The sequence below is a fragment of the Daktulosphaira vitifoliae genome, unplaced genomic scaffold (genome assembly GCF_025091365.1).
Source record: "Daktulosphaira vitifoliae isolate Bord-2020 unplaced genomic scaffold, ASM2509136v1 Scaffold_3, whole genome shotgun sequence".
Classification (NCBI taxonomy): Eukaryota; Metazoa; Arthropoda; class Insecta; order Hemiptera; family Phylloxeridae; genus Daktulosphaira; species Daktulosphaira vitifoliae.
The window spans coordinates 34,481,316-34,505,233 of NW_026099574.1; the positions used below are offsets into that span (position 1 = coordinate 34,481,316).

Genomic DNA, 23,918 nt, shown 5'->3' on the forward strand with positions numbered 1-23,918 from the left:
TTTTTTTTTTTTGAATATATTATTTACCGTTAAATAAACAAAATTGACAAACTATAAGTTTGACCATGATCTACATTTAATTATAAAAAAAATTAGCATCACTTCGCTCGTTATTTTTTAAGTAAAATTTGTAAGCTAAATGCTCATCATTGCTATTACCGCGTTTCCCAATAACCTATTGTAGATGTTCGGTCATCTGAAAATGTCACCTACTATTTCTGTGAATTGATTAATCGTTGATAAGATTGTGTAATACTTAAAGATAGGACGAGAGAACAGTAGCTAAAGGTGAGTACGCCTTTTTTATGACATATTGCAGGCGACCATTATCGCACGTAGTTGATCGGTTGCAAAACGACAGTGACGGGCTACCAATGTTACCAGACAACAATAATATGCTACTGTCCTGTGGACATTTGTCATTATCATTATGGACTTATGTATTGTTCACGTTTCGCAGTGAACCGGTTAAGCAACCACGGTGCATGTCTTTTCTCTCACGGGGAGGTTTAGTAGAATGTGAAGGAGGTGCAAGTAAATGTATCATACCACATTTGCTACTCAATAGGGTGTCACATTGTCCATTCCCGGATGAGAGGATGAGTTCAACATAGTCAGGATGTTTATTAATGAAGTCCAGAATAACTTGATAGTTCTATACGTTTCAAATACTTTCAATAAACGAATGTAATCGCAAAAACGCATCATCTGAATGTGGAAAATATGTTTTTGCTAGTATAAGGTTGTTGCGTGTTGAACAATAAATAAGAAAACCTTATAATTTAACAACTTTTTCAGTACATGAATACTTAAATAAATATACATTTTTATGACAAATAAAATGACTTATTTCAAAAACATTAAAATGTAAAAATTCTTATAAATTCAATTCAATTCAACATGTTTATATACAGGGCAATCCTTTTAATAATTGCCATTCCATTTTTCTTAAAATAATGATTATGTTTAGAAAACTGATTTTAGTATTTTTAATTTCATATACAAGTATTTTTCGATTTATCAGTTATTAATTCATCCCTTTAACTATATAATGGTGTTAACATTATAATTTTAAAATGCATCGTGTATATTTAATTAGTTTATAAAATAAAAAAATTATATAATTAAGAAAATTACTACTGGTCAATAACTACAATTTCGGAAGTTATTATCATTTTAAAGTATAGACTGGAGGAGAAGCGCAGGTATGTAAATATTTAACACTAAAAATTTCTCTGCTGCACCCTTCTTCATTTATTATTCAATTATTAGTCCAAAAGTTATTACTGACCAGTCATTTTCTTAATTGAATCATTTTTTACTTTATAAGCTAGTTAAATAATATTTAGCGAAAAGTTGTTTGTATGCAGCTTTAATTATTATCAACACAACTAGCTTATTGGACCAAATTCAGTTATATTTTTAAGTTTAGAATGTTTCAAAAAAGTTTCAACATTTTAAGGATTTTTAACACGCAAAATATAAGAACTTTTAATATTTAAATTAAAAAAAATCTCAGTAACCTATTATTTTAATTTATAATTTTGTAATATTAAACACAGATATAATTAAGCAAATTATTCTTAAAATCGATAAATTAAAAATATATTTTGATAATATGTTATTTAAAAAAATTATGTTAAAATAATTAGTATATTACTTAAGAATTTATTATAATAATTCCAAAAATAAAAAAAATGTTTAAATGAACTAACATTATTGGATTCTTTAAAAAAAATTATTACACGATGAAATTTTATGCCTGTTCGATTTTGGATTACTGTGCAACACATTTTAATTGTTAAATTAAAACCCAATTTATAAAAACGTAATGAGCAGAAAAATGGTGAAATGTATAATTTTTGATAGTATCGATTTTAATTGTATTATAATATTCTTAAAATGCAGTCGTATCGATAATTCAGTTGTTAATATATTCTGTTTTAAATCAAATTTTTAAACTATTTTACATAAATGAAACATTCTATTGACTGGGGAGTAATGACTATAGTTCTGTCGTTATGAATGAGAATAAAACAAAAGACTAAATTGACATGAAAATTAGGAATATTATGTATTCAATATAATAATGTTATAAAATACTTAAATTCTAGAGTCTTATTTTTTTGATTTGATATAAATTTTAGTTGTTATATTTAAACCGTTCCAAGTGTGAAGTATAAAGTGACTTTTAAAACTAACACTTTAAATCAAGGCAGAACATAAGGAGTTTAATTAAGGTAGTAACCCATGATTAAGATATGGTTCTCATAGTGTAGATAACAAAGTTGTAATTTGCATATTTTACCCATTCAATTATGTTCGAACTTTGTTGACTACTCATGTGCTATTACAACGGCGACGACACAATAATATTCTGTATTATTCCTTCACACCATTCGTTAGAAAGGGTTGCTTTTTCTAATCCCTTATCCTAACATTCATCTGTCTTGGGTTGTTTTCAACACATGGCCGTGCAACTAAGCTAAGATTTATGTGAATTATTGTATGGTATTGTATCACAAGAGCTTTTCGCAACATATCTGTCTATTATTGTTCAAATAATGTACATGAACCAGTTATTTTAAAATAAATAATAATTTACTTTAAAATAAATAAAATAATAATAGTAATCCGCAACATTTTAAATAAATTTATTGGTTCAATATAATAATAATAATAATAACTTCAAAAAAATATATTGTGCTATATTGTTAGTATCAAATAATTAACTTGATTGGTTTTTTTAGTAAAATTTTTTGAGTAATAAAGGGTTTGTTATATTTTATTCTGCATTCTATGGTGACCACTGTTCGATATCAAATAACGATTGAATACGATTTTTTAGTAACGTAAAAAACCTATTAAATTTGTCCAGATTTCCGGGTATGAAATTAATAACTATTGTACTAATGTCAGATTTTATATCTACTATAACATTAATATTAACAAACTTTTGTAACACTTTTTGTTGTGTTTCTATGATTTTCTTTATAGTTTCTTGATCGGTTAAAGTCAAGTACGCCAAATTTAATATAACATACCAATATTTTGCTACTTCGTTTAGTTCGTTTAAAATAATACCAAAGTAAGGTTTAATGGTAGGCCAATATTGTATAACAACGTATCCCTTATTTAATAAATCACTTAATTTAATGTTTGGTACTGTAAACAACTCAATTTCTTTTTGTTCTGCCACTGGTTTTAACAAATAGGAAAAACCTTTTGAAAAAATTTGATTTATTTCATCCCAGTCATGACCGTCTGCTATAATTCTCATTAACTCAACCGTTTCATTAACTTGCTCAATCGTTAAAATATTAGATCCATCTCTATTCGATAAATTCATTTTAAATTTCCCACGATTCTCTTCGGGTTTTTCTAACCAATTAATAGCATCTACAAGCAATTTCCGTTCTGCTTCGTAAAACATATCAATTTTATTTTTCAACCGTTTTAACCCGATTAACCGTTTTTGCATATCATTTAAATAGTCTTCACGTGGTAAGAGTGAGTCAATTTTCTGAAGCTGTTCACTCAGTTTTTTCAATTTTTCTTTAGTTGACATATCCGTATAATCAATAACGTTCTCCTCGAGTTCGGGCTCCATTTTTATTTCAGCGTCTTGTGATGGGTCAGTTGCATTCCGCCGTATCATTATTTTAATAATGATAATAAATATACCTATAAAAATAACTATCTTTATTAATTCACCAATTAATTCCAACATGTTTAAAATACAGATAACAGTTTGAATACAGTAAAACTTGAAATTTAATTTGCTAAAATTTAAATGTTTTGTCAAATTTTTTTTCAGTTTCTATGGATAATTTAACATAAATTCACAGTATATTTCACATAATAATCGATTGATAGTTAAAAAAAAATTCAGTACGATTTGACTTTCTAACTTTTCAGTAATTACTTTTTTATAGTATGTGACAAAAATGGATTTATAGTGACTAGACCTTTAGATTTAATATTTTTAAAAAGATAACATAATCTGAACTATCAAATACACTTTTTAGGGTGGTATACAGGTTTTTTCAATGTGACTAATACCAAAAAAACATTTAATGACCAATCTTTGGCGACTAATTGTCTAAAATAGTAGTTTTTGCTCCTCTCCGTGTGGATGACGACTACCGAATACTTTATTCGTTGTTTAATAAATTAAAATTTAACATTTATTGAAAAGATTTTTCTCAGATATATGTAAACATTTTTTTTTTTTTTGACAAATGCTGACAAAAGAATAATGATGGGGATACCTATAGATTAATCGGGTGAATTTCTATTCCATAGTAGTAGCTAAAACATTTTTTATCAGTTACTTCCAACTAAATTGGATTTTCAATCTTTTCGCGGAAGCCGCTTAACGATAACCTTATCGATAACTAGTAGTTGATCGATTACCGTCGAACGTCAACGCCAACGATTGAGCTGTCCGGACAGTCACGAACCGTGAAATTCTGGCCGCCTCTAACTGTTTACAACAATAACTGTTTATTTTTTTAAAAGGGTCCGAGGAAAAAAAACAAAAATTTGCGGAAGATCGTATTACGCGATACGTTTTTTGGACAGCTAAATATATATTGAAAAAATTGTTACAACAATAAAAAACGTCTATCGAATTTTCTCACCCTCTACCGGAAAGTGTTTTTCACACATTGAAAAAAAAAGACACGCGCCATGTGCAGACACCAGATATCCTAAGGATAATAGGTCTCCCTCCACGCACTAATCACTCGGACACAATAATATAAGCGGATTTTTTCGCTATTTTCACCCAAAAAATACAAGGGTATGAAAGTTTATTATTATTGCTATACGATTTTTTTATACATACTACGCTTAGGGACAGAATAACTCGATTATTATGTTATTGGAGACCGTCGCTCCCTTCTTTTGTGTGCAGTTTTTTACTCCATGAAAATATTTTGATATCCTGAAATACGATAATGATTGTCGAGTGAATCAATCAATCAATTTCGGTGATAATTTGATCGATTGACCCCTCTGTCAATTACCTTTTGGTCTTATAGACATAGAAACTGAAAATTTTCTAGAAAATTTACGTTTTATTTAAAAAAAAACTCATTAATCAATCAAATCATAATAAATATGTGAAACTTATACAAAAACCATAATCGTAAGTCATCAAGTTTTTAAAAGCTTGCTTAAACTTCATAAAAGTAAACATTAAACTTTAAAAACCTTTTAAGAGCTTACGTTACATTAATTAATATTACTACTTAAATAAATCCGAAAAAATATATATATTTTACGATAGTTCAATGCAAAAATCTTGGCTCTTTAAAAGCTTTTCATTTTACTAAAATAATGAGTACAAAAAATAATCAAAATTAAAAATTTAATATTTTTATTCGTCTATGAAGTACATTTAATGGACCGACACATAAGTTTCTTTGTGTCGTGTCACGTATTAAAGAAACATAAAATTGTTTCAGATGTAACTATAATTTAGATAGTAATACTTGAATTAATTTTAGTGATGTGTTATAAAAGAGTGTTTAAGTATAGCTTGCTTGTAAATTACTAATGTGACAACATAAACTATGAAAAACTAATTTTCATTTTACAAGAGCGTGAATATAAAAAATGTATGACCATTAAAATGTGAAATAAAAAACTCAGTTAATTACCTTTGTCGATTGATATCACAAATGTTTGGTACGTAAAAAGTTTTTCTAAATGGTTTATTTCACTCGTAATTACAATGCACGACTACCGTTAGTTAGTGACAAACAAGGCGCTGGTCATAAAAATCATATACACGCGATATGACACCAAGTGGTAATTAATTTGCAATGAGTTTAATGCGGCGAGCTCAATACGGTAAATTTCTTATCGTAAGGAGTCAAAAAAGATGGCTGGCAATAAAGACAAGAGACAACAGAAGTACTGATTCGATTATTCCCTGAGGACTCATGGCCGACAGTGTTTTAATTTATTCCACCGTGGAAAAATTTACGACATTCGTCATTTTTTCTAACCGACTACTACTAGTGGGGATATTGTTTTTATTGCTCCCGCCAATTCCAAAATAATGCTACTTTCCAGATGAAGAAGAAAATAGGTGGAGTGTAATTTTTATTTTTTTACGACCATTTTATACTAACTTGTACACTGCGTTTGTGCCTTTACATTACTCGAGTGTCGCTGGCTTCGTCATGCCCCAATCGTAAACAAAATAGAATATAAAATATGAATTACATTGTTATTGTTATAATAATAAATGGGCCCCAGACGGCGAATGGGAGTGACGGATTGAGGAATATTAACTTACGGGCAGACGATATACTTTTAAAAAACGGCACCGTATTTCGTTTATTTTTTTATTTTTGTACATTTTATGCTCTCCCATAAAATTAGGCTTTTATATTTTACTTGGCAATTTACTATCTGGGTTGACGTTTAAGATTTCGTTATAATGTCAATAAAACAAAATCATATTTTTGTCTTTTACCAAACCATCACAACCCTAGTAACTTGATTTATCTACCCGCAACTTACTACCGTAACAATAGTAATTGGTCATTTAAAATACCATTTTTAACACACGGGGCGTTTAATTGGTTAAAAAAACTTACTATTTGATTCATCAGTTGGACTATCAACCAAACATATATCAATATGTTAATGTATTAAAAATTTAATGCCAAATAAATATTGTTGAAGAAAATAATGTTTCTCGATGGATTGCACATCGTATCTTATAAAAATCAACGAAACTGTCCAACAAGAAAAAAACAACTTTCGAATAAAGATTTAACCACTTCATATTGATACTCCTTTTGGATTAAATATTTTTTTAGCGGATAAAAAACTTTCTTCGAATTGACCGAAGGACTATGGTATGTCAACCCCAAGAGACTAAACACTACACAAACGAGCGGTGACGTTTTGTCGTTGAATGATATTCTAGCAGATTGAACTTTCGACATAATTTGTCTTAATAACACACTGCGGTGTCTAAAAAATGACGGACATTGCCGAAAACATTAATAATAAAAAATGTAACCAAACAAAATAACATTTCCTTGCCGTTTTTCACGATTTAATGCTACAGTTGGCCCTTCGTCACTAGGGTTACATTGATATTAATGACATCTAACCATCGGCCCCGGTATGAACCATAAGCCCCGCAAGGCATACAATTAAAAATAGTTTTCTTTTTGCGTATTTTATTTACTTATTATTTTCCCATTATTTTGAAAAATAAATTTATTCATAATAATTATATATAGTTGTCATGTTAAACAGACACATAACATAACATTTATATAATAAACATATGCTAAGGGAAGATTTGGAAGGATGTCAAATGAAGTAAAATTAAATTATAAAATAATATTGCAATTATGATAGTTAGGTCATTAGAAAATGGTCTAATTAAGAAAATTACTGGTCGACAAAAACCTTTGGAACAGTATTTTAGATGTTGTTTACAATTTAAAGTATTGACTCGTGATGAGGAGTGGATGCTGCTATTTTGATCACTAGTTATTTCCCAGTCATACTTTTCCTCTGTCGCCTAGGTATGAAAATAAGAATAACTTCCAAAGTACTAGTCCTTAATTAGACTATTTTCTATTTTATAAGCTAGTTCAATATGCATGTTACTATTTACAGAAATAAAGTTGACACTCCTATTAATTATCTTATAATTGATAAATAAAAATACACGAGTAACTAACAAAATTCAAAAATAAAAATAAAAAATGTTCAAAAATTTAATATTTTAAGAGATATTGAGCGACTAGCGTTAAAATAATCACCCTGTATAAATGTTATTTAAACTTATATAATATATTAATATGCCTTAAATTATAGAATGGAAAATATATTTGTATTCATGTGTTGATTTATAGTTGAAATACTGTGTTGGTGTTTGACATTTGCACTAAAGAACTTATTGTTTTAAATGTTTACACTCTGATATGTATATACATCCTTGTGTCGATACACAGTATATTTTTTGATTCTTTATTAATATTATATTTAAATCTCAAAAAAAATAGTGGTTTCTGTTGGTTTTTTTTTTACGGATACACGTGTAGATTTTTCTTCTCGGTTATATGCGGTGATAAAACCGTCAGTCTCAGATTAAAAAACGATTAAGAATACTACAGCTGGACAAGGAGGAGGAGAAAATACTGGTTTTCTTTTTAAGCATAAAATAAATTGAAGACACGACTCGTGTACATACGGCCCGGGGCCACTTCACCCTGTCCCCTTGGCTCTCTGTTAACCATCTCCATGTTGTTATTTTTTTCTAAACACCAGTAGCTGCTAGCCAATATGTTTTACGACCGACATTAAAATGTAAAAAAAAAAACCAAATGCTCAAAGATAGCCGAGATACAGGTTCATCGTGGTTATATTTATTATTATATTCTGAGTTAATCATGACCACCACTGGTGAACGTTACCACAAGATCAGTAAATGAATACACAATGATTTGATACAGAAAATTTTTAGCACCTCACACCACCGTCAGCCTAACTATTCAACAGTTACGGAGAACGAGATTATACCTCATGTACGTTTCAAACAGGTTTATATTGCCATTTAACTGCGAATGATGAACGAGCACCGTCAACATAACAGACACTTCATTAAAACATATTATATTATCTGATGGTAGGACAAACATTTTTAAACATCGAATAAAATTTTAAATGTAAAACTGTAAAATGGCAACATTTTTTTTTTCGTTATTTTTACATTTATTGTTTCAAAAAATATTTCACATGAATATTCTTTATAAAAGATAATATATATAAATTCATAAGATGATATTTTCTTTTAAAAATTTGATTTTAACTTTTTAATATTCTGTTAACATTACAATTTTTACGGTCACTGTTAATACAAATTAATTAAAATTACTTTAATTTAAAAATGTCAGTTAATGTTTTCAGATTCATTCTTTTCGGTCAGATAAGCGACTAACGACCAGTATTAAAGTACTTTAAGACAACTCCATAAATTAATTTTTTCAGAAAATTAGCTGCTGGTTGTAAAGATCTATTTATTTTTGTATATATTACGTTGTTAAGTAAATAAATACTAAGTTTAAACAATATATAATATTTAATCTGACGTTAAATAAATTATTGGCATACAATGGAGAATTTCCCAGTGAAGGACAAAGATTTTTATCTAAACTCTGGCAAATCGTACTCCGATAAAGTAATTATATAAAAATATTTATAACCTCTCATGACACAATTATGAATTAACGAAATTACGTTTTAGAAAGGCCATCTAAGTAGAAGGGCTGAGTTCCGAAGATATTTGGACAAGACTGGCGTATTAAACAAACTAACCGAACTCATGATTGATATCTATGAAAATCCTGATTTGAATTTTCCTATAACAGAGTACTGTACCTACTGGTTAAATAACTTCTTACAAATACATTAGGATATTTTTTATAGATATATTCGGAAAGGGCTACTTGATGTAAATCCAGACGAGGAAGAAATAAAAAAACTCCGTCCTTCTTTAGAAGAAGCCAAGGCTTTTAAGGAATTCCTTGCTAAAGAGAACCGAGCTTTGAAAACTACTTTTAGACAAAAAGGTTATCCACTTCCCCCATTCGCAGATATTAAACAAGACAAAATAGACTATAATTTAATATTAAATACTGACAAATTTATTAAGAATCCTAATAACTAAAAATAAAGATATATGACGTAATATTTACCAATTTAGAATAACAATGTTAATAAAATTTCAATTTGAGCAAATTCAAAGGTAAATGAATATTCATATGATAAATAATATTAAAAATACTTGTTCCATTTTGTAGGGTATTCAGCAAGTAAAGAAAAAGGTTTTTATTGTTCTCATTTATTCTAACGATTGACCTGTTTCCTTACATTTTGAACATCTTTATACAGGGTGTTCAGTAAATAAGGAAACATCATTCTCTATATTCTATATAGAATGATCCGTTTATAATAACCACTTAATTATTTGCCGAAGTAAAATAATTTTGAAACTTTTTTTCTGATACTTTTAATTTCATATTAATCTTAAATTATTAACTGCATAATACTTTATAAGTTCATTCTTCATGACTTGTAAACGTGTGAACTTTATTTTTTTTTAATGGAAACAATTAGTTTTAATATTTTTATTTCATGGAGTAAGAATTTTTTATTTAACTTAATTTGTTTATTAGTTATAACGCTAAAGCTTTAATTTTTGGAGTAAATATACACGTGTTATATACCTTAAATTAAAAATGTAAGTAGCTAATAGCTTTTTTACGACATTACTTTTCACAAATACGCAGCAATTACTACCAATTACGTCAATATAGACAAAGTGTTGAACTGAAGGTTTAAAAATAAACACACTTTGTTTTCACAAAAAAAAAAAGCATTTTTATTTCTTGTCAATAAAATAACACTCCGTACCTATGAATAGACCGTCATAACAATCTTACAAGGTGTAAGATATGAAAAAGTATTAAATAGTTCATAATTCGAAAGAAATACGTAACTAAAAAAAAATTTTATATTATTTTTATTCTGTAAGTAGTTCATGTATCACATTGTATAAATATGATATGTTATGTAGGTTATAAAATCATTGTTGCAAAATTAGTAACAATAAGAAAAAGTAATTTTTACCCAATTTAAACATTCGGCTGTTACTTATAAAGAGATCACTAGATTATCATTTAAGATCATGTAGATAATTTTCCCTGAATCGTAGCGCCTAAATCTTGAATCACTCCAAGTGTAATTTTTTCTTATGAAAATCCTGTTTGTTCAAATGAATTCCAATAAAAAGTTTTCGTTTTAAAAATAAAGGTACCTAATAAATTTCAGCTACTGGTGTATATTTAATTATAGAATGATTTTATTCACTGATATAGAAATAGGATCCAACTATTATCATAAGAATTACGATTGTTCAGAAATACTTGTACGACCCCACTGGTCCCTGGTTTAACGTCGTTCACTTCAACGTGTCGTTTTTTATTTAACTTGAAAAATAAAAACCGTTTTAATAGGTAATTGTTTTATATACTCGTACGCGTACAAATTACAATACACCGAGTGGCTGCTCTGTAATAAATTACCGGAGGCCACTTGTCCCCGGACCAATATTTAATATTGATAATAGTAGTACACACACTCGGAGATGATTGTGATTTGGGTCGTCGAATAGAGCTGACAGAGTGTGTATCAGTATATACATATATTATTATTTTTATCGCCCCAGCTTGGTCGTAAACATAATGAAATACGGTCCATATCGTGCACGAAGAGTAGAAGGCTAAGAGGCCAGACGCCGTTGTTAAAATGTAAACAACGACTCCTTTTTTCTCGTTCCCTCTCTCCAATTCCCAATTTTATCCTTTTTTACGTTTTGTTTCTTTTACAACCCACAGCTAGTGTTTTGGTTAGACAGCTAGGCGTCCTAATCGTAAACGTCACACTCGAAAACGCGTGTACAGGGCAAACGAGAGGCAAATGAGTGAAGACATACGTGTACACACGTGCTGAGATCGTATATTTAGTTTATTCGTTTTATAACTGAAAATAATAAGTAACAACTCATATCTGAAAAGTGAAATACCATTGAGATAACTACATGTCGATCAAATATTGGTGTATTCATATTAATGCAACGACGAGATTTTTCTAGAAAACCTGCTGTCAGTTTAACGAATTACACTCAAATACATACATATTTTTAATACACCCAAACAATAGATTAGAACATTGTTTATTATTTACACGCGTTTCACTGTCAAATTTTATGCGACAAGCAACACGAACAACTTAATCATTATGCGTTTGCGTTGAAATGTCACGAATTAACTCAAACATAAAATTCACTAGGCGTTTTCTAAAATAATCATAATATTAATAGTTTACAGTATCATAAGCTTAGTGACTAGTAGTTGTTGTCGGATAAAGTCAATTTTGGATATTACCTTAATTGGCACCATCGTTAAAACATACACGTTATAATTTGTATCTTGGGATACGTTAATAGGTTTCCTTCCAATGAACTTAAATCATTTCAGTAAAATAAATAATCAGAGGAGCTGCATAAAACAATCTTACAGTGTATAATTAATATCTAAAAGAAATCAAGATGAATTAATTTATGCACCATTACGAAAATTTAAAAACTAGTATTATCATATTATTATACTTGCTCATGTCAAAACTTAAATTACTTTATACGCTTTACTTCGTGTAGTGTAATTTTGAAAAGCGTTTTCGTTTTTAATCGTAATTAATTAAAGTATTGTAATGTTTCTTGCATACAGTTTTACATCGTTGTATAATCATCGGAGCACTCCACAACAACCAAACTACTTCAAAACGCAATATGAATTTTATTTTCGACATTATTAACTTATTCATAAATATATTTCAAAAATACTTTTCTATATAACGCTACGCTAAACTGTACATAATGTTTTTCGTTTCATTAAACACACAATTGGCTTCACATAATCTTACCTCTTCAACAATGCGTAACCTATAGATACGCTAAGTGCAAGATATTATGTATCTAATTTTAATTTTAATATTTTTTACTAGAGTGCATGAAAAATTTTCATTTTATATAAAAATAAAGCGGACTGCCCGTTTTATGAGTTTATTTAGAATATTAAGACAAAAGATATTAGGTACTGAGTAAAATAATTATAGAATAAATTTAAACAAGCGTCGAATGGATGAATAATTACAGCATAAACATGTATAATACAATAAAAATAATAATAATAAGAGAAAACGTTGTAAATACATTATAATAATTATATGTGTACATAAAGTATAAAATTAAGTTACAATTGTATTATTATTATTTATTATATGGTTATACTAAATGACAATACTAATTATCTGACAATAAATATGAGACAATACTTAATACTACTCACCTAACATCGTTTATTTCCCATCCAAATTGAATTCAGTGAAACCAACAAAACTAGATCTAGTACCAAAAATAAAAAATAAATTGTGGACAAGCAATTTTTTTCATTCATTATTATAAATCAAAAAATTTAATATGCTAATATAACACAGCTTTATTTTTAGTCTTAGTACAATGTGATTATGGTTAAAGGGTATTTTTCACTCTGCCGAAAAATTGGAAAATTAAATACATGATGTTGTCATTAGGGTAGCCATTTATTATATTTTATCATATCGATATTGCGAGTTATTAAATTATTAATTTTTTTAATATAAATTTATAAAATAGAAAAGGCTTTACGAATTTAAAACATTATTTATAATGTAATGTAAACGAATAATATTTTAAGGCTTGTAATATATTACAAATTTATAAGTGTATTATATTTTAACACTCTATGTAGCATATTCTGATTTAAAGTTTAATAATGTGAAAGAGAATTTTTTTTTATTTCTTGTTTTTCAAAGTTTTAAAAAGCAAATTGTCTTATTAATGCATCGCATAACCATTTAAAAAATATTACGCATGTTTCATGCGTAATATGTGGATAGCATATTTGATTTTATTATATTACCCACAGCTGTTCATATTTTAATATGCAATGGTTTCATTGTATATTTTAATCACATTTTTGTAAGTACAATAATTTAGAGTTATTAGAAGAAAAAAAACGTTTTACTTTATTTGTTAAACAAATAAACAAACAGTTGTAAATTTAAAAATAGTTGTAGTTTTGTATTTATAGAAAATACATTTCGTGTTAATTAAAAAAACGACTATTTAAATGGTTAGTCTTTGAACACTAATATTCATATTTGAAACAAACTTAACCAAAATCTGCGCAAGAAGTCATCAATTTAATTACCACTAATACAGGTAAAATGAATTATTATAGTAGTATATGTATTATTTTATTAAATATAACAATTTCCAATGCAAAAATTGTTCATAAGATCAATGAACTTTTTACAAACATTGAAAATCAATCTTTTATAACCATTGACGATTTAAATAAACTCATGGGAGAATATCCAGATTTCATTCCGTTAACTTTACAAGAGAGTAAATACTACACTGGTTTTGATGCATCTCTTTGTCCTGTACCTTATGATGAAAACACAGAGTTAGATGATCCTGAAGTTGTGAAATTAGAATTTTTCAACCCAAGAGAATGTGAAAAACCGTGGACGTGGACGCAACAGAATCAAATTATCGTACCTGTTCCAAAAAATGGCACCATTAACAAAAACTTAGGAGAACTAATTTGTCAAAATAACAATTTAGAAATTATTCAGAGTTATACTTATTTCCTAAATACTATAGAAAGTGTTGGAATAACTTTAGTTGATAGATTTTGTTTGTTTTTAGTTGAATTTATTGATAGAATCGACAATTTCACTAAAAATACAGTATTTATTTCTAATTCAGAAGAACGTGTAGAACATAAAAGAATAAATTTAAGTCTATCGTGCTTTAAAAAAATGTTAAAATGTATTTATGTCACATTTAAGCAATATTTCATTTCTACATTACCCCTAGACTGCATTTTGAATACTCTTAAAATATTTTCTCCTGATGATGATTTAGAGAATACATCAATTACAATAGAAAATCTAGATAAATACAGAGCATATTTAGTAGAATGCAGAAAAATAACAAAATCAAAAAAAAATTACGCTATTCTTCAAAATGATAACGATTGGAAGTGGGATATTGATTCAATTATTAAACCAAACGATCATGACTTAATAAAATTACACAATGAAAATGCTCGAATGGGTGGTAATCTTTTTTATGCAAATTCTACAAATTAATCAATAAAAATTATTGTTATAAAATTATTTTTTATGAAAACTATATTAAATGTTACATTGAAATCTTGTATTTTGTCATTACATAAATTAAGATTAATTTTTTATTTCATGTTTAAATTTTACTATTGTTAAATGATATCATAATTAAGAAATTAATTTTTATTAAAATGAAAAAAAAAGTAAACTTCAAAAGCTTTTGGCCAATTTTAAACAATAAAAATGTTTATAATTGATTTAATGGAGATATAATAAGAGTAGCTTAATAAGATAATTATCAAATGAATTTATTGTTTATCATTTTATAAATGTAAAATATATGTATATGAACTCAATGATTATGATATAAGTTGACAGTCCTTATGTTCCACTGATTTGGATTCAACATTCAAATAGCCTCAAAACTTTTGCGCTATTTCCAAAAATAATCTTTAATATATAAAAGTATTCATCTAGGCATAAAGTTATAAATGAAAAATCTCTTAATGAAAATAACATCAAGATTTACCGTAAAATTTTTTTTTACAGTGAAGTATTACGACTTTTGTGAAAATATTTACTAAACGATGAATTATTTATCTTTGACCAATTATTTATTATAAAATAAATTTTTTTTTTTTTATTTTGTTTAGTATTATTGATTTTTTTAATTTATATGTAATTAAATATTTTTAGGTCCATTCCTTTCTTTTAAGTGTACCAAATTAATTTTTTTTAAAGGTAACTAATACATTTTAATAGATTAAATGTTAAAAATTAATCTATTAAAAAAAAAATGACCTTTATGAATAATAATGAAACGCTCATTACAAGACATTGTGCATCCGATTGCAATTTTTTACTATTGTCAATAAAAATAGTGGCATTATGTATTAACTGTTTAAATATGCATTACGCAATATCTTTAAAAATAAAATAATATTATTTTTCTTTTTTGAAGTTCATAGTATCCTATATTCTATAATTTTCAAACAATAAAACAATTTGGTCTTATGTCTTCTCTATCTTTTTTAATATATTATTAACTTGAGTTTTTTAAAGGGAACATAGATGCTTAAAAATAGGAAAATGACTGGTTAATAAAAATTTTTGAATGTGTATTTTAAATGTATCTTAGCATTTTTATAATAGAGTAAATCGGGCCTGCTTATTTTTATATCTGGACATTTATGAACAGCTCTAGTATTTAAGTGTATTAACTTCTGAAAAGAAAACATTATAATGTTTTAAACTTTTAAATATATTTTGTGAAGCTATACTTATATTTGACCATACTGTATTATTATTTTTTTATTCAATAATTATTTTATGTGGAAGTATATTTTCTATCATACTTTAAGATCAATTGATAATATGAGAACTAGTCTTCTAAATATGTAAAAATGTTTTCAAAATATTTAAAAAATAATGGTTTTGATGAATTAACTCTGTTTCTCACATTCTAATTAGTTTCATTTGGTGTTGATGAAATTTTTTGGCTTAAAAGTTAAAAGAATTTAAAAGATGCGTATCTTGATCCAAATTGGCTGCCGTCGACGGTATTACTTAATATTGTACATATTGTTATTGTTATTATAATATTTTTAATATTTCCACCTCGAGGGACCTTTTAGGGAAAAATTACGCTACTTCTTGTTTACAAAAACAGCTATAAATCCATGAAAGTTTTTCGTATATTCTTAAGCCCCAGAAAGAAAGGCGCGAGGTTTGAACGGGGCCCACCATACCTTTGACAACTTAATCCTAATTTAATACCCAGATGGCAGGTTTTTACGAGCATGATACCGAAAGGGGTAATTGTTGTTAGTAGAATAATACCAACAAAAAAGATGGGTTAGGGGCACAGCCGTCTTAAAAAGTTAACCTTTCGCCGATACGGACGACCGATTCTTATGTTTTTCGGGTAGAAAAAACCGTATCTCCTTCCCCTCTGTACCATGGATTAGTGCTGGATTATGATATTATACAATACCACTGAAAATTCAATACACCAAACCGTATTTGCGAGCTTACATTTGCATAATTCACCGTGTCTTCGCTGGTTAAAGGGTTTTCTCTTATCTATGTGAGTACACGTGGGATTTGTGTGCTGGCCGTCCGTTCCCGTTGTCTTCTGCCGTGACAAGATGATTAAACAGTCGGGAAATGTTAATTCGATTCCGGAAAGTGTGCCTAAACTAAATGTGATAAGAAGACTTCTTAACGGTCGGGCCATATTCGGATGGATACGTTACACGTCTGATTCTACCCTCGTTACAATAAGATCACTTTAAGTGCAACCGTGTAATCATTATACTACAATGTCTTATCCGTAAACAGTCTTTCTAGAAGTACTTCATTAAAATTATCCATTGAAATAAAGTAAAGCATGTCCAATAAAAATATCCAACAGTACTTTTGACTACTTTTGTTACTATTAGGTTTTATTTCAACATCAGTAATATAGCATTAAATAGGACACTGTTCAAATATGTTTCAAGTTTATTTTTTACATGCACCAACTTCTGTTAGTTTCTACAATGGAAAATATTCTGTTCAGTACACAAAATGAAAAAAACCGTTTACTAATGCAAAGTAACCCTAATAAGTATGTAACATTTAATTGTGAAAGGGAAAAAAAGATGTACATTTGTAATCTTGTTTAACATTGAAAGCTAAATCGGGATTGACGTTTAAAATCTAGATTAAGATTATGATAACAACCCTTTTGAATCGTGCAACATATATTATGCAAGAGAATACCACAAACAATAGAAACCACCTTTTAGAGTGTGCAAACATATTTTTAAATCTGACAAAAGTTTATAAAAAATAAGCTTACCAGGTGCCTGCTGTAATTGCGTCATTCAAGAAAGCATATTTACAAAAATAATTAAAATGCCTTGGTGACGGAGAACAAAAGCCACAAGAAACAACTATTAAAACTGTTTACATTTCATTTTCTCATGAAGACAAAAATATAATAATTATCAGACGTGCATTATTTTTTTATATTATTTAAATAGGAAACACAAAGAAATATTTAAATATAATTTCTGATATAATCTATAAAATAAATTCGTATAGAATTTGACACTTCATAACCATATATTATTACTTTAGTTTATTATAAAAAATGTTGCAGGATCTTCTATAGGTTTAAAAAAAAGCGTCAGCACATTTACATTAAAGTGAATGTTTACACACAGATGAAAATATGACTTGAAGTATTCTATTCCGTGCGTTGTGTTTTTATTATTTTTACTTCAATCAGTAAAAAATCATTGAAAAGCAATGCGTTTTTTTTAATGCTAACACTACAATCCGAAATAGCATATCAGCCCAGTCCGTTCGTACGTTAATCCTTAACAAAAATACGGACCAAAAGCGAAATGTTTATCTTACATTTCTCTAAGGGTGAGGGTGGCTAGAACGAGCTCTACGGGTCATCGTGTGAACAACACATTTGTATTGTTGTTTAAACTTGGGTGAGGATATAAGCTACCTATATTATTATTGCTATCGTTGAAATGCCGACTGACCAAAAAACATATATGTGCTGAGTTTCGAAGCTGCACTTATCTACACTGCAGGATGGTCCAGTGAATCTTCTTATTTTACACAGTAAGAGCGAAATTCGTATTACTGTACCCCGTGTGTTGATTTACGATTTGAATATGAGTATGCATACATAATATAATTATTTTCAAGTGCCCAAAAGTACACTGACGACCATTCTCAAAACATTACAATAGAAAATCCTGAGGACTGACTAATATGTACAAAAGTGTTTTGGCCATTCGAATTTTCACCTTCTTTAAAAGTCATATTGTACGCACTATTGTTGTGCACAACAAGTAGCAAATGTTCTGTTTTAAGTCCACGCTTGAGCAACTTTCACAACAACATCCACCTCGTGATAATAAGAGTAGCGCACTTAATTAAACAGTGTGTTGATTATAACCGAGTGCATTGTAACGGATAAAGAATCGCTAGTACATTCACTATAAAAAAAACCCTTTTGTATATATATTTTTTTTTTTATTCTATTTTTTAGCTTTTGTGCAATGTAGCAACCCTTTTGACGTTTGAGGCTTAAAAAATTAGCTCGCACGGTATACTCTGTTTTCCTATGTGATTACCTAAGTATACTACACACACAAATCGCTAATAATGATTATCAGTACACACAAGCGGCCTGGGACTATTTGCTATATATTAAAACAATAATATGTGCATGGGAGCCTTTTGTGTTTTTGTAACATAGACATGAACAAACAAACGTGTTGTGAGTACTATTCGACTGGTATAGGTAAAACTTTGATGTCTTTCTATTTTTACGCCTATAGATCATATAGTTGATGTATTTCTCTAAATTAATATACATTGATTTAAAGAAATTAAATATATTTAATGTCTTTAAAAGCGACCAAGACGGTATGTTGTTAAATTGAATGATTTTTCACTGTTGTTTTCTGACAATAAAAAATGATAACAAGAAGGCAAGTTTAATGTGTTTTGTATTGCTGTACACGATACGAACTATTCTATATAACTATATTCCTATTCTACATTGTCCGTGTAGTATACGGTGTTAACTGTTAACTCTATAAAATAAATGGGTTGTTAACGCGGATATAGTCGAAGAGTGAAACGAACGGTGGTCGTGGTATGGACCATACTAATACTACGGATACCCGCAACCGTGTAGGGTTGTTTCTTTTGTATATATATATATATATGTGTGTGTGTATAAGTAAAAGGGTGCCTTTACATACAACACGGGGGTGTACGTTTAACAAAGAGGTGCCCCCGTAATCTCTGTATACAAATGCTGATGCTGTCCACCTGCACCTACGGTTATTAGATACTCTAAAATGTATATGAGCGGGGTCACGAGAATAATATACCGTACAATATCTCCTATGAACTGTGTGTGCATAATAGATGTTTTTTTTATATTTTTAGTAACTCACGAACGACTTTTGGTCGTTTCTCCTCTTGTTTGACTATGTGTATTATGTATCTTCCCTCGTAACTGTATGTATTATACAAAAGAGATTATTTTTATACAATTTTATTACTCTACCCCTATCTGATCAATCCATCGTAAAATACAGCATCTCCATCGTTCAACAGCATGACTATTTAAAACCCGTGATGGTCTTTATATTATCAACACAATGCAGTACTAAAGCCATTTTCACTCTAAACTATAAAAAGTAACTTTTTATAAAAAATTAAAATTCAGTATATATGTACAATTCAAATTCTATATTTATAAATGTCTATAAATTAAGATGGATTTGGTCAGAACCGTAGTGTGGTACATTTTTTTTTTTTTTTTGATGGGTGGGCTAAATTAATTTTTTCCACCTCCAAGTATAATTTTTATATAACAATGCATATAATTTTGCAAATTTTATGGGGATAGTTAAACCCCTCAGCCTCCCATTTTGCGCCTATGGATTTAGTTAACATAGTTTAAAATTTTAAATAAATTTAGTAGTATGCTTTCGCAGAACAATGATATAGCAATAAAATTCAGAGTGATTCTTTTAACACTAACCACTTGATTTCTCCAAAAATAATAATTATATTAAGAAAAATTGTTTCGGTATTTTTTAATTTCATATTTCAATTTTACCATTTATGAGTTATTAAATACATTTTTAATTTATCGCTTATACCTTATAAGAGTGTTAACTTTTTTACAATTAATAAATAAAAAATGATGAATCGATAATAACTTTTCCAGTACTTCGATAGTTATTAACAATTTTCTACATTAGCAGGAGGAGAGGCGGGACCCAGAAATGTCTAATGATAAGTATTGTTATACTCGTGCCTCTCCCCCTACATAATTTAAAATGACCATAATTCCTGAAGCACTGATTCAAAAGCTGTTATCGAGCCATCATTTTCTTCTTTAGATCATTTTTAATCATTTTTTTAAGTTAGTTAAATACGTATTTTTCCATTTAAAAATTAATGTTGACATCCTTATAAGGTATAAAGGATGAGATATAATAGTATTTCAAAAATGATAAACCGAGAAATATATGAAATTAAAAAAATGTTTTCTTAACGTAATTTTTATTTTAAATGAAATCGAGTGGCTATCGTTTAAATAACCACCTTATTTATAATAAATAGTATTTATAACCCGTTTTATTTTTTACAGTTTTATGTTATCTTTTGACGTTTATATGTATCAAACGCAGTGTAAATAAAAAAGGTTTTAGTAATTGAAATTAATCTGTTAAGTTCCAAACTAAATATCTGAAATCGCATTCGTTAAAACAAATGATTTAAAAGATCAATAGATTTTATTAACTAATGCGATTTTTCATTTATGTATAAAAATGTCAATTAAATAATTGCGATTTAAATTTATTGTATAAAATTGTACAATATGACATTTATTTTATTTTGTGTCGACTTGCCGTTGGATAAAATTGGTTCAAGGTTTTTTTTTATATTTTCAGGTCATATCAAAGATTTCTTTTGATCGCAACTTTTGTGGCTAGGGTCGTAGAAACAGGTGTTTGCCCATTGTCCGATGAAAATAACCCCTCGCAGCGTGCACTTGATATTTGCATCATTTTTCGGGGGTTTATGCGTATGCATTTATTTTTCCCCGTCGTCTCGACCTTTTTGCCATTGTAAGTTACATTTAAACTGACTAATACTCTACGTCGAGCGAGAGAGAGATAGAAAGAGCGCATAGAGTGTTTTTACCGATAATCCCTCTTTTAATACCGAACAGATGCGGTGACCTTAAAGTATTGGCAGGAGTAGTATGATATGTCCAAAAAAGGGATATGTTGACGTCGAGGGGTCTTGCATTTGGCCAAAATTGTTCACTCAATTGGTAATAATTATTGTTTGCAGACTAGTCCCTGGTTTGTTATTAAATTAATTCCTTTTTATTATATACATTATGACTGATCCTTTGTGCTTACTTTTGTAAAAAATAAAGTTTCTACCACTCGCCGTACACCTAAAAAAGAAAAAATTAATAAGTCTTTTCATTATTTTTAATAATATTAAATTATTTCAAATTCTTAAGGCTGGTAGTAAAAAAAAATAAGTTTCGCTTTTATTTTAACGCGCCCTCGTAAGAGAGTCGCAATTTCCTGCGCTTAAAAAAATAAACACAATATCAACAACTTTTGCTTTTGACAGTGTTTTTTCTTCAACTCTACAGTGCGTTCTCTTAAGCTCCCCGGGCAGTTTTCGTTCGAATAATATCACGTTTCAAACGAAGTGACCGGATTTCATTAAGTCCTTCTGTTTGCACGATGATTTGCGACCGACTCGAATACCACTTACAAGTATATTATTATCGTTTCTCCGCAACCCTTTGCATGTACCGTTCGGTACACAACACGGGAGTATATTACCGACCAGCGTCACACACTTTGAACCGTAGAGGGTTTTTATTTTCATTTTATGTTCACCCTTGCGGGATTTCCAATCCGTTTGGTGTTTTTTAACCGACGATTATTTCCGGCCGGATTTGACATCGATAATGGATATTATAAGCCAACATCACACGTCGGACACCAGTTACCGACCGCCGAGTCAAGACCGTTTTTTATGGTCGTTGCTAATTATTACGGTTCCGCCAGTGAACCGTGTGACGTGTTGACGTAGTGTAATGTGTCTCGGCCGATCATTATTAATACAAGTGAAAATTGATCTTCACACACAGGTATATTCGACAACGGTAAAAAGTAATATCACACACACACCAGAGACTTTTGTTTGTTATTCGAACCGCACATGACGTGTGTTTCAAGAGAAGGAAGACTACAATCGTGTGCGTATGGTTACTGCACGGTACATAATGCCGGAGGTAATTAAACAGACACAAACACTACCGGATACCTTCATAATTGGCGTGAATCACTGAAAATGTGTGTGTGTGTGTGTGTCTGTGAGAGAGACCCATTCGATATTATCTATACGATGATTACAAGTAAATATCAGTCGACACCCTATGCTGATCGAAATGCCTACTACCCGCGTTAAGCACACAAGCAACGTCAAACAAAACAAAATTGGATATGGTATACAGACTCTATAATTAAGGGTTGCAAAGTGTTTTAAATGATTGAAACACGCTATAATAAACATTTACACATTTTTGCATTAGTATACAGTAATTTAAAAGCATAGGTGGATTTAGATTCAAAACGATAGTTAAATGTACTCACTACACTCGCTGTCTTATTAATTATGTTCTGAATCAGACGAATAGGAAGATAACTGTGATTTTTATGAAATTTGCCTCCTTAAATTTAATGAAAAATTAATTTTCATTTTGATTTGCAACTTTTCTTTATAAAAAACAAACAAGAAAGTGTAAGAAGTATAACAAACTAATTTTAGTGGTATTTCTTATACAATTCATATATGATATATAACCAATGCATATAATTCTTTATTTCAACTTTAAATAAATTACAAGGAAAGTCAAATTACTAACCAAACACGATTTTTTTTTAACTAGCTTATTGGTTAACTATAAAAAAAAAGTAACTTTTATAAATTTATTTGCTTTTTTATAAATAAACAGACTACGACAGCACAAGTTTGTAAACATGCAAGTTCGTTGTACCTACCACATTATAATAATGTATTCATGTACATTTATTAAAATGGAATGTACATATGATTATAATTGAAAATCCGTATACTAGAAACAATAAATAACTAAAAACACACTGAAATTATATGTTATTTACTGTTGACTGAGTCAAGCAGTGTTTTAGGTCATTACACAATACAGAATTTTATGGTCCTCCAAAGCTAAATTTGTGTTTATTGTCTCTTCGATATTCACTTGTATAAAATATAAAATAAAAGACAAACTTAATCTAAGTACAATAACTTACTGTCCAGCTGTTACGTTTGTAAATTATTGTAATTAACTTTTTAAATTAATGGTTTAGTTAATAGAACGCACGTATAACTACTATAAGACAATAAATAAAATAATACGTTTCATGAGCATATGTGACATTTTTTAAACAAATGATTTGGTAATAATTAATTACACATAGTAATTGAATTAAAATATTACTAGTAAATACTACTTTACAAGAGATAAATAATTACACGGGTGTTTGACC

General features: G+C 28.7%; 2 protein-coding genes and 1 long non-coding RNA gene across 5 annotated transcripts; 1 reads left to right on the top strand and 2 right to left on the bottom strand.

Annotated features, from left to right (window-relative positions):
* Positions 1-2,063: 2,063 nt before the first annotated feature.
* Positions 2,064-13,233, bottom strand: LOC126901996 (uncharacterized). 3 transcript variants are annotated; one of them, XM_050679020.1, is made up of 3 exons: positions 12,212-12,902; positions 11,988-12,136; positions 2,064-3,684 (listed from the first exon to the last, which is right to left on the bottom strand). In XM_050679020.1, the coding sequence occupies exon 3, from the start codon at positions 3,656-3,658 to the stop codon at positions 2,798-2,800; it is 861 nt and encodes a 286-aa protein (XP_050534977.1). In that variant the 5' UTR covers positions 3,659-3,684; positions 11,988-12,136; positions 12,212-12,902; the 3' UTR covers positions 2,064-2,797. The 3 variants fall into 3 exon arrangements, with proteins under 3 accessions (XP_050534977.1, XP_050534976.1, XP_050534978.1); XM_050679019.1 differs by lacking the exons at positions 11,988-12,136; positions 12,212-12,902 and adding an exon at positions 12,951-13,233; XM_050679021.1 differs by lacking the exons at positions 11,988-12,136; positions 12,212-12,902 and adding an exon at positions 5,667-5,950.
* Positions 7,972-9,770, top strand: LOC126902000 (c-Myc-binding protein-like). Its single transcript, XM_050679025.1, has 4 exons — positions 7,972-8,668; positions 8,950-9,220; positions 9,287-9,411; positions 9,469-9,770. Exons 2-4 carry the CDS (start codon positions 9,155-9,157, stop codon positions 9,707-9,709), a joined length of 432 nt encoding a protein of 143 aa, XP_050534982.1. The 5' UTR covers positions 7,972-8,668; positions 8,950-9,154; the 3' UTR covers positions 9,710-9,770.
* Positions 13,234-21,155: 7,922 nt separating the features above from the next.
* LOC126900390 (uncharacterized) lies at positions 21,156-23,220 on the bottom strand. Its single transcript, XR_007702845.1, has 2 exons — positions 23,001-23,220; positions 21,156-21,781 (listed from the first exon to the last, which is right to left on the bottom strand). It is a non-coding gene; the product is annotated as an uncharacterized LOC126900390 (long non-coding RNA).
* Positions 23,221-23,918: the final 698 nt, after the last annotated feature.

Coding starts and splice junctions, on each gene's coding strand:
- LOC126902000 (XM_050679025.1), top strand. CDS start 9,155: ATGGAGAATTTCCCAGTGAAGGACAAAGATTTTTATCTAAACTCTGGC. Junction 9,221..9,286: donor GCAAATCGTACTCCGATAAA/GTAATTATATAA, acceptor ATTACGTTTTAG/AAAGGCCATCTAAGTAGAAG. Junction 9,412..9,468: donor TTGAATTTTCCTATAACAGA/GTACTGTACCTA, acceptor TATTTTTTATAG/ATATATTCGGAAAGGGCTAC.